At 44.5% G+C, this 12,007-nt stretch overlaps 1 protein-coding gene across 4 annotated transcripts in view; it reads right to left on the bottom strand.

Moving 5' to 3' along the window:
• Window positions 1-2,221: 2,221 nt before the first annotated feature.
• GYG2 (glycogenin 2) overlaps window positions 2,222-12,007 on the bottom strand; it is a 36,288-nt gene continuing 26,502 nt past the window's right edge. For 2 of the 4 annotated variants that reach the window (XM_025435518.3, XM_035711618.2), the window contains exons 9-11: window positions 8,028-8,132; window positions 6,796-6,903; window positions 2,222-4,077 (exon numbers count right to left, since the gene is read on the bottom strand). In XM_025435518.3, coding sequence (XP_025291303.1) covers window positions 3,916-4,077; window positions 6,796-6,903; window positions 8,028-8,132 — 375 coding nt within the window. In that variant the 3' untranslated portion in view covers window positions 2,222-3,915. The remainder of the gene's footprint in view (window positions 4,078-6,795; window positions 6,904-8,027; window positions 8,133-12,007) is intronic. The other 2 variants (XM_025435527.3, XM_025435536.3) reach the window with 2 other exon arrangements.

Below are 12,007 nucleotides of genomic sequence, written 5' to 3'. Positions count from 1 at the left end.
AAACATTGGCAAGGAGCCTCACCGGTTAGACTGGCTGTGGCTTAACTAAGGGGCAGGACAGACCCCTCCCCTCCGCTGTCCGCTCTGAGCCAGCTTGAGAGGAGTTTCCTCCCACACAGCAAATGGGGAGCTTTGCACGTGGTGTCGGATGTTGCTGAATCCCCACGGCTGCCTGCCTTCCCCTCCCACACCCTTGTACCCAGCTCTGCCTGAGTGTGAGCACACCCAGAGGGGTCCCGGGGGTGCACTCCAACATCCAAACTGGGGAAAATTTGCAGATGTGCTCAGCTTTGGGTGGCCCCAAAGATCAGCTGGTTAAACATCCAGTGGGGTGCTCACCAGCACGTGCAAAAAACCCCACATATTTGGACACTCTACCTCTCACAGTGTCCCCAAGAGTGAATGCCAAACCCACCAGGGACCTAAACATTATGAGAAGAATCTGCAAAACATTCAAAAAAGAAAAAAAAACTCAGGACAAAATCTTTATTTTTGGGGGATTGGGAAAAGATTTTTGTTTTTAAGGATACCCAAAGCCTGATCTACTATTCAAAACTTGATAAATGAGAGTTTATCAAAAGTCAAAGCTTGAGTGCTTCAAAGAGCACCGTGAAGAAAAGGAGAAGATAAGCTCGGGACCGTGGAGAAAAATATTTCCAAATGAATACAAATCCATAATAAGGAGACAAACCATCCGGTAAATGAGCAAAGACATGCAGTCGTTTTACTAAAGATACGAATGACTAATAAGCATGTAAAATGATAATTGGTCTGTGTTTCCTAATTCAGGAGTGGTGGCCCCAAAGAACCCCTGTTCTGCTTCAACTTGTCTCCAGTCCAACGCCAAAACCCATCAGCACTCGGGCTGCTCGCGTGCATTCAGGTAGCACTCAATGGTTTCAGCAGGATACGACCAACTGAGGACACTATACTTTGTTCCTCTATATCTACGCACTGTCACCCACCCTACAACGTCAGTATATCTACAAGTGCTTCTCCCACATGCCATTGCCTCCTGCCCCCAAATAATAATTGAAAAATATTACTAGGAAAATGCAATGTAAAAAAAAAACCCACACAACCCTCTTTTAATGCACCAAAATATTAGTTATAGTACAGGTCAAATCTCTTGCGGATTCAACTTCTACAACCGTGTAGTCCTGACTTTACGTAGAATAGATTCTGGCGTTGGCATTATTCAAAGAACAACACCATATTACACCTCTTACAAATATGTTATTTAGAAACCTCAGAATGAACTATTCATTTATTGAATATGTCATGATATGACATATGAACATGTCACAATGTCTGCCATACAGAGAACTCAATAACTATGGGATGGATGGGTGGATGGATGGATGGATTGATGGATGGGTGGATGGATGGATGGATATATGAGTGGATGGTTGGATGGATAGGTGAGTGACTGGATGGAAGGATGGGTGGAGGGATAGATGGATGGATGGATGGATGGATGGATGGATGGATGGATGGAAGGTTAGGTGGATGGACTGATGGGTAGATGGATGAAAGGATGAGTGGATAGGTGGATGGAAGGATGGATGCAAGGATGGGTGGAAGGATGGATACAAGGATGGGTGGGTGGATGGATGGATGGATTGATGACTGGAGGATGGAAGGATGCATGAATGTGTGGATGGGTGAGTGGATGGATGGATATATGAATGGATGGGTGGCTGGCTGAATAGGAATATGATGGCTGGATGAAAGGATAATGGATGGATGAAAGGATAGATGGATAGGTGTATGGATGGATATACCAGTAGATGGATGGATGAAAAGAGGTATGATGGGTGGATAAATGGATGATGGATGGATGAAAAGAGGTATAATGGGTGGATAAATGGATGATGGATGGATGAAAGGATGGATGAATGACTGGATACATGGATGGGTGGTTGGATGGATGGATAGACTGAGTGAATGAATGAATTAATGAATGAATGAATTCACAACACTGAAAAACAGTGTTAGGAAATGGGCAGCTTCCCTAGAGAGAGACCTTAGGGAATTTCACAAACTGAGAAGTAAATAGCTCTACACATTTTACTGCAATTAGGAATTCTGGAAAAAAAAATGTTGGTGACTTAAATTTAGTGTAGGACAAAGACACCCACATCCCTTCCCTCTGTTACATATAATATATCATTCTGATGGCTCAGGACGCACGCAAACACACACCAGAAGGGACACCATGTCGCTGTTTTAAAATTTTAATTGAAGTGCATTAACATCCATTCACATCAGAAGATAGAGACCAGAATGCAGAACAGAAGTCCGTGTTGAACGGACACCTTAAAGCAAGGAACTTGTGTCCAGAAACAGGAGTTCTCTTCCCCACAGAAGCTGAACCAGATTCAAATATCCATCATCTGGACTCTTTCCTCCTTCTCAGTATGCAGACCCAGGCTTCTGTTTTCCATAACCCAACACCACAGCACACAGCACCCACGGTCTTTCCCCAGAATAAATATAGTGTCATTCTAATGGCTGATGACCGTCCCAGCTCAATCCCTATAAGGCTATATCCATATGGCTATCTTCACTTAGCTCTGGAAGCATCCTAGGTGTGATGCCAACCAAGACTGCAGACCATTAGCCACCCAGACGTAAAGGAAACAACCCCTGCATAACTCACATCTTGCGGAAGCTCACATCACAACTCATGTCATGCACTCCCCCAGATTCCCCTACCCAAGGGCTCACCTGCTCGACATGATGTAAAATGTGGCCAAACACACCCACCCAGCTATAGCAGGGCCAACACCACTTGGTCCAAACCTATCTGTACGAAACCTTTTGATGTTCCACACCATGTGCATGATAATGCATTCTAACTTCAAAAAAAAAAAAACCCACACACATTTCCCTCTCTTTAGGACAGTGATGCCTGTTTCTAATTATGATTGTGGTGGCCATGAGCAGTGACCCTGTGAGCTGTTCCAACACACTGCATGAATTCACAAAATTGGGGTACTTCGGAAGATGAGGATTTCTCCTACAGCATCCAGTCTCATAAAAGTGAGATGCAAACAGGTGCATTGAAATGGTCTGGAGAACACAGTGACTTGACTCACTACTTGGGACTGAGGTAGTGATATCCAGCATAGAGCAGTGAAGTGCACGGGACGGCAAACGGATCTGCCTCTAAACCAAGAGCCTCCCCAGATCCTGTTAGTGTGAACGAGGTGTCATTAGAACCAGCAGGAGTAAACCCTTGGTTCTCCCAAACCAAGACGACGCTCTATGTCCCAAGCCAGCTAGAGTCTCCCTTCCACGTTACCTCCAGCGTTTCCCCAGTTGGGCATCTGTTAATGGCACCTGGCAGTCCCACTGGGTTTTGCAGAAGAGAAATAGCAGCTGTAGTGTCTCCATGAGAATTACCCTCGTCTGAACGTCTCCCTAGTCCTCAAGGAAAAGACTTTCCATCGTTGAGGCTTCCTGAGGTCCTGAATACATACACTGGTGTCATTAGCTCAGGGACAGAAGAGAATCTGCAGGGACGTCTAACCCTACATAGGATAGGTCATGGTAGCACCTGCCCAAGGCAGCATCCCAGAGCTCTTTGGAGCAGGACCAGAGAGCACAAAGAAGGGTCTACCAGAAGTTTATTCCTGCTCCCATTTGCTGAAAAGAACTGGCAGCTCAGGGAAGCCAAGAAGGCATGGGTAGCTTGGATCGGCAGGGCGGGAGCGGGGAGGTAGGGGGCTTTAAGCTGAGTTTTTGGCGGTCTACATAATTTTTGTGAGGCACTCAAGTTGGTCAGCCACAAATAGAGGCACATAGTTGAACACCTGTTCCCTCTGAAGGGCGTGGAGGAGATGTCCGCGTTCATGGGATCATGCAACAGAACACTGTCTAACCACACACGGCGTAACAGGATCGCTCGGGTTACTGCAGAAACCGGTCCAACTTCTCCTGGATGCGCGCGAATGCATCCTTCCCCATGTAATCGATGCGTCCCTCCTCCCACTTCCTCCTTTCTTCCTCGGGACTCAGCTCCTTGACCTTCTCTTCAATGGAAATCTCGAAAACCGACACGGCCAGGTCAACCTAGGGACGACAGACAGACAGGAGACAGTTTTTGAGGCCATCGCTGGGGTGACATAACGTCCGCTTTAGCCACTGGTTCTACAAATGAAGCTCAGTTCTTCTGAACAAAATACGTGCTGAGCTGAATATCACACTCTTTGAAGACGATGCTTTTCCTGGCCACGTTTTGTGAAGTCTTACAAAATACCATTCTACATGTGTTCACTTTTGCGTTACAAGTGTTTTAATTTCTGGCCACTAAACTGATTTACGCACACACTCGCACCTATTTAATGCTTCCACGCACCCGAAACCTCAATGTCTTGCATCACCGCATATAATGAAACTACGTGAAATCAAGAGAATGGTTGCCATATATGAATAAAGCCCATAGTAGTTTGGACCACCCGGCAAAGCCATTTCAGCAATGACCCCAGTGGTTTTCTGCTTGCAGATGGTGCGGTTTTTATCTTCCTAAAGCCAAAATATGAGAGAATATATAAACACACACATGTGCAAACACACTCACCTTTTCTTTGGCACCCAATGAGCCAACAAAAGTAGTAAATACGTTTGTTCTAAAAATTTCTTACCAAGGATTAGGAAAAGACGTCTAGAAATATGCACATGGTGATAACATACACACCCACAGATGCTACAGGGGACACCCAGGTACTCCCCAGACGCCGTGTGCATTGGTGGGATAATACCAGATGGTTCAATTTGATTTTCGATGCCACTGGGCATATGGTACGTACTCTCTACTCTAACTTTTTGCAGGTGTCTTTGAAGAGGTTGTATGGATAACTTTCCGTGTCCTACCCTTGTTTCCATACGTCATGTTCAAACATAGCCATCCTATTGGTCAAGGAAATAATAGCAAGAGTTAATTTTTTTTTTTTCTTTTCCAGCATACCTTAGCCCTTCTCTCCTCTAAGAGCACTTGGATTCAGGCTCAGTGCATGTCTGGGAAGTTAAACTTTCTAGAATGAACAGGACGCATAGCACACATGCTACAGTACTGCTCAACACAAAACAGTGTGGTGATCGCATCATCCATGATACCAAGAAGAGGTACATATCTAGGAAAACCACAAACTCCCTTGATTTTATGACACACGGTATTATACAAAACAGTGAGGGTCGTCCACAGGACAGTGGAGACACACATAGGAGGAGAAAGTGAACATGCCCCAGTTAAGCAGACAAGTAGTGGAGCGCCTGTTTCCTGGGTGCTCACAACACCACCTCATTGGGATGCATCAGGTGCATGCAGGTGCATCGCCCCAGAAGGTGCGAGTGTTCCTGGTGCCATCCGCTGGGAACAGCCAGGCTAAAGCCCTGGTGGTAGGGGTGGCGCTGATCCTTATGAGCAAGGCACTGTCATGGATTCTTCTAAATCACTCCTGGGTCTAATCCCTACCCCCATCTCCCACTTTCTCAGGTGGGCACCCCTGTCTCCACTTCATGGATCAGAGAAGGTAATGAACTCACCAACGGTCCCAAACCCACCATACCACACGGCTGGGCTGTCACATGAGGTCTGCTCAGCAGCACCCCCATACCGTGTTACCCCCTAACTGCTATTTATCTGAATCAGAGAGCCTCAGAGCCATAGTGCAGGAGCTGAATATGCTCATGTTCCACATGCCGGACAGCACAGGTTGAGAAGAAACCCTGTCACTGACACTTCTGGAAATAAGTTCAAAATACTGCATTTGGCATTTAACACACTGACAAAGAGCGTACATGTTTTCTCCAGCAGTAAATTCTAGTAGAGGCATTGTACAAACTAAAATATGTATTACATAATAGGCCATATTGTGACTATTGCTATAAACTAAATATTTGTGCTCCCCCAAAATTCATGCCAATCCTCAATAGGATGGTATGAGGAGGGGGGCCTTTGAGAGGTGGTCTGGTCATGATGGTGGAACCCCCATGAATGGAATCAGTGTCCTTATAAAAGGGACCCCTGGGAGCTTCCTCATCCCTTGCTCTGCATGAAGACGCAGCAAGAAGATGGAGGTCTATGAACTAGGAAGCGCGTCTCACCTTGACCTTGGACTTCCAGCCCTCAGAATTGTGAGAAATAAATGTACCATGTGCATAAGCCCCCCTCTATAGTATGCTGCTATAGCCTCTCAAATGGACACATGTTCAATATTAACTTTCATTGGAGACCCAATACCCGACTCTGGAGTCATATTAACTTTACTTAAAAACCAAAAGGTGTCATTCAATCACTGTTAGAAAAAGAAAATTGTTTTGCAATTGCTTTGATTAAACATATCCACAGAAAGAAGAACATTTAAGACAAGAACACAGAAGAGGAAGGAAAGGCACCACTAGCGCCATTTTAGCTCAAAACATTCATCCCCAGATTTTTCTCGCTTTCATCCTCTTCATTTGAGACAATGGCTTGCTGGGTGATTGTACCCATGCTCGCCGTACAGAACAGCAAAGCCCTGAATGTCAATTCAGTTTTGCAGAACAGTGTGCAAAGAGAGAAAGGCCACAGTGATTAAGGATGGGAAATAAAGTGACCAAGCACCCCACGCAAATGCCAGGAAGGAGGAAGACAAATCAGAAGTACCAAGAGATGCAGGCAGAGTCTTATTTCAAACCAAATCAAGCTGGAAATTGAGGTAGCAGTTGCCGCACGAGTGCTGCCGGCCCCAGAGATGGTGGATAGCTAGCGTCCACCAGGAGTGCCAGACAAGACAGTTAGGGTACCACCTCCAAAGCATCCTGAGGACTGGGGTCCCCGGTGACATCCACAGGGGGCTCCTGGCTTGGTTCCAAAATTTCCAGAGATGGGTCACCTTCTGCTTTATCCGTGGGCTGCTAGAAACATAACCATTGCATTGTTAGTCTGCAGACGGCCTCGGGCAACTAGTCTTAACCACAAGGACAGAGAACTCTTTGCCAGAGGAAAATATGATCAAATGAATCTCGTGCCAAATGGCCCTTTCTGCAAAGACTTGAAAAGGCAGGCCTGTCCGCTCCCACCATCCACCCCCGACACCCACTATTTCCCACACAAGATGAGTTGCTGGAAGTTTCTATGGGATGCACCAAAGGTAATTTTTCACACAGGGATTCAATTACAGTTCAGCCCTGAACGACGTGGCATTAGGGTCATTGACCGACACACAGTCGAAAGTCCACATATAAAAAAAAAAAAAAAGAAAATCCACATATAACGATTGACGCCCCAGAAACATAACTACCAATAGCCCACTGTTGATCGAAAGCCTTACCAGTAACATGAAAAGTCGATCAACATGTATTTTGCACGTTCTACATATTATAGAGTGTATTCTTAAAATAAAACGAGATGGAGAAAATAAAATGTGATTAAGACAATCACAAGATGTGAAAATACATTTATATAGTGCTATCATGCATTTTTTGGGAAGAAATCCATGTGTATAAGTGCACTCGTGCAAGTCAACCCTGTGTTGTTGAAGGGTTGACTATAGCTTATACCAAGTGCCCATGAAAGTATCTTACTAAGCTCGTGTCTCAATGAGCATAGCAGACTCTGAGTTCTGTCTTCTGATGATGCATGGTAACAGAAGCTCAGATTCATGAGGGCACATTTAGCAAAAACAAGGGTATGACCCATAATCCCTTAATACTGATATTAAAGATGGATCCAAAATCCTACCAAAAAAACTTTTTAAAAGGGGGAATATGTGTTATGGTGATGTTACACCTTTGTCATTTCTAATGCTTCCTAAAGGGAAATGGACTGACCAAATGACCAACAGAAGTCTGAACAGACACTTGGGTCCTTTATGGACTAATCGCAACACGTATTCGAGGTTGGGAAAACCATTCGGCAAGATCACAGGATGAAGAATAAAAGCATGGGGCATCTTCTCTGCTGTTCGACGGACACAGACACACCAAGAAAACAACACTAGGAGACACAGATGTGCGGGAGGAGTATAAATGAGGTGTACCGAGGTGCTCTGGGTCCCTGAGGAGTCTGCACATTGGGGGGAGGGTGGTGACAATGGGTCACACCTCACTCCAGCGGATGTCTCAAGTTCAGGCCACCCTATCGTCTGTCATAAAGAGAGAAAGAAAAGTACATTAGAATAACCCTCCTGCAAATATCTGAAAACACGCAAATATCTAGGTTGTTGGATTCCATGATACAAAGGCAGCACGACAAGGATCAGGTGTGGGGCAGACACGGCCAGGGTCACCAACTCCTGCAGCTGCTCCACTGTGTTGGGTTCACACTGTGTTGGGCTCCCGTCTTCTTTGTACGTAAGTGGAGACGCACGGCGACTTCTCACCCATGCCACTGAGATGCACTGTGACTCACCTCCACTGAGGTGGGATATGCTTTTCTCACTCTCGCTCTTCACATGTCACATGAGGAACAAGATCCCTCCAACCTATTTCAACTGAGGTTCCACAAGAAACAACCCCCCACAGAGAGCAACTCGAGGGATTATTTTCTCCATGCTTCCAAGGATGGTCCATAGCTACGGTCATTCCATGTGCACAGGAGAAAATACAGGGCACTGTGTGCAATGGCTGGCTTCAGCGGGGAGGGCTAATTCTGTCTCAGGGAGCCACAGTGGACATGGAATGTCCTAGAAGAAGCTGGAGCAGAACAACAGGAAGATTTTGGATCCCACGATGACTGCATGGAGCCCAGCATGCCTCTGCCACCAAAGCTGACTGGGACACAGACATAGATTTTTACCTATTTGGGGCTGTTAATACCCCGCGCCTAATCAATTCATGGTCAGGAAGCAAGTTTGTGCCCACAGGCTGGGGTCTGTAAATGATCCAAAGGCTTCCGCAAGATTAACCTAATCACGTCTGCCAGAGGCTAGAGAACGCTGACACATTGCCCCAATTCTCCCTGCAAACACACGCAGAAGTCATGTGGGCAGGCTGGGCTGCGCCTGTAATATCAATATCATAAGTGCATCCGGCATCTTATTTCCCCTTTAGGCAAGCAAGAGGCTGTAGACAAGAGTTTAAGCAGACATTTCAGAGGTGCTATGAGGCCGAGGAACTCATAAATGATGAGGTGTTCAGGAGGGACCCGCTGTACACCGCAGGCTTTCATGAGGGACTCCACTAAAAAGAGGGGCAGAAATAGAGCGCTCTTACAAACACAGAAGCCCAATTTCACACCAGCTCAGCCTCCCACGGGGTGTGGGCAAATCACCTCTATGAAAATTTCCTTCCTGGGGGGTGGGGGGGAAGCAATGCCCACTGGATGTTGATGATTCAAAACTCCCAACGATCCTTGCAGTTTCTCCATAAGCAATGTGTCGTGTGGTATCAATAATCACCTAGCACAGAGCAAGACAAGACCACATGAATGAAGAGCAAGAGGAAAAACAAAATCAAACCACAAGAACCACAAGATCCACACGAAATCCCAGATATAGGATTTATCAGACGTGGACTGTAATCAAGTGTAAGAGATACTTTAAATGAAATAAAGGGACAAGTTGGAGAATTTCAATGAAATATGGAAGCTGTGCTATTAACATTTTATGTTAATTGGGGTTAAAAATAGCTGAAATGGACTGTTGAGACCATGGGTTTCACAACTGATGAAACGCAATGAAAGAGAAGATCGATCAATTGGAAAATAGGCCAGTGGAATGAAGCATGGAAGGAGAAATGGGAGGAAAGATGTAGAGAAGGGAGTCATAGATGCGGCAAACATGGTAACAAGTCCTAATGAGATGTCATCAGAGTCCTAAAAGGAAAGAAGAGTGGGGAGAGGGAGGGGGAGACAGAGACATACAGAGACACAGAATGCGCAGAAGGAATACAGGCTCAAGCTACAGCCTGCAAGTAGGACAAATAGGGAAAATAATAAAGCCAGAGCTGTTGATTATAAAACAGATAATTAAAGCCCAGGAGAAAAATCTTCAGGGCAGCCAGAGAGAAGAGATAAATCGCCCTCAAGTGCCTAAACACGAATCTAGGAGATGAATCTGCAGAGCGATGATGGGCGTCAGGAGATGCAGGAACAACATCGTCAAAGTGCCTCGTAAGAGGAACTGACAAGTGAGCATTGTGCATCCCGGAAAACCTGGCCGCAAAATGAAGGTTAAGTAAAGGAATTTTCAGATATACAAGTGGAGAGAATTTTTCAGCATGAAGCCTGAATTAAAATGAATAATAATAAAATAATAATAATAAATAAAATAATAAAATGGATAATAACGGAAGTTCTTTGAGGGGAGAAGACAGCTGTTATTGATAGAAAGAAACACGGAATGAAAATAAGATGACATAGGTAAGTGGACTTGGACGGCAGGAAGTGGTTACAGAATTAAAACAGACAACAACAGCACAAAATGCCGGGGGGAAGAGAACAATCTGAAACCCTTCTGGGTTCTTCTACCTCCTGGAAGTCTCTAAGTCGTAAATACATTACGTGACATCAAAGTCAGGAATGACAATTGGAAAATCTCCAAGTAACCACTAAAAAAACGATCAAAATAATGCCACAGTGACATGGAAGGAGAGGCTAAAATGAAATAACTAAAAATACATTCGTGTATCCAAAGAAAGATTAAAAAGAGAGAAAAATATCTTTCAAATCGGTAATAAAATAAATAAATAAACCAACCATAGGAGAGATTTAAACATAAATATCCCAGTAATTGTATCAAATGTTAACAATCTACCCCAGTTAAAAGGCAAAAAAAAAGGAAATGGATAAAAAGAAAACAGAACCCCATTCCGAATTTTTTAGATAGTTCCAGCCTCAACGTTAAGAACATGGAAAGATTGACAGGAAAAAGGCAGAGCGAAACATACCACGTAAGTACTAAGCAAAACGAAGCTTTAAGGCAATAAACTTTGGTAGAAATTATTTCATAACAAGACGAAGATGTGCCAAGACCATATAGTAACTTCACGCGTCTTGCTTCGTTAACAGCTTTACTGAAGTACCGTTTCCATACTATAAATTGGGACTAACCTGTACAAATGGGCAAATTTTGACACAGTCAAGAGAGCAAATACGTGTCATCGCCAAAAGTTTTCCGCAGTAATCTCTCCCTCCTTCCTCCACCATCCCCAGGGGCCCTCTCTCATCTTTTATCTGACACTGTAGATTATTTCACCTCTTCTAGTATTTTAGAGAAATGGAACCACTTGGTACATATCCTTTTTTTTTTTTTTTTTGGTCCGGCTTCTTTGACTCGGTATGATTACGTTTTGCACATCGGTTGCCTGTCTCCGGAGTGCATTCCCTTTCATTGCCGAGTAGCATTCCAGTGTATGGACGGGCCGCAATGTGTTCACACTTTGACGTGTTGATGGACACACACTTGAGTCATCTCCGGTTCTGAGCTATTACACATCAAATCTGCTGTCTTCGTATGAACGTATGCTTTCATTTATCTTGAGTAAATACCGTAGGAGTGGAATGGACAGGTGACACGGTCGATGTATGATTGACATCTTAGCAAACTACGGGACTGTTTTTTCCTTGCAGGTGATGTAATGAGGTATGCAGAATAACCAAAAGGATCCAGGCAAAAATCGTAGGTTTTACAATAACACTATTTATAATGGCCTCAAAAACTAGGAATAAGTCCAGTAAAATGTATGCAAGATCTTTACTAGGAAAATGACCATATTGAAGGAAATTAAAGAAGATCTGTGGGTGGCTCAGTAGTCAAGCATCTGCCTTCTGCTCGGGTCGTGATCTCGGGGTCCTGGGATCGAGTTCCGCGTTGGGCTCCCTGCAGAGAGCCTGCTTCTCCCTCTGCCTGTGTCTCTGCCTTTCTCTCTGTGTCTCTCATAAATAAATAAAATCCTTTAAAAAATCTAAAAATAGGAAGTCCATAGAGCAGAAGACTCAAACTTTGGTGATATTAATTCTTCTAAAACCCATCTATAGAATCAATGCAATCCTACCCAAAATTCCAGATGATTTCTTTTT

Source organism: Canis lupus, chromosome X, assembly GCF_003254725.2.
Source record: "Canis lupus dingo isolate Sandy chromosome X, ASM325472v2, whole genome shotgun sequence".
Taxonomy (NCBI): Eukaryota; Metazoa; Chordata; class Mammalia; order Carnivora; family Canidae; genus Canis; species Canis lupus.
The sequence above is the reverse complement of the archived record's forward strand: the minus strand, read 5'-3'. Positions and strand labels throughout refer to the sequence as shown.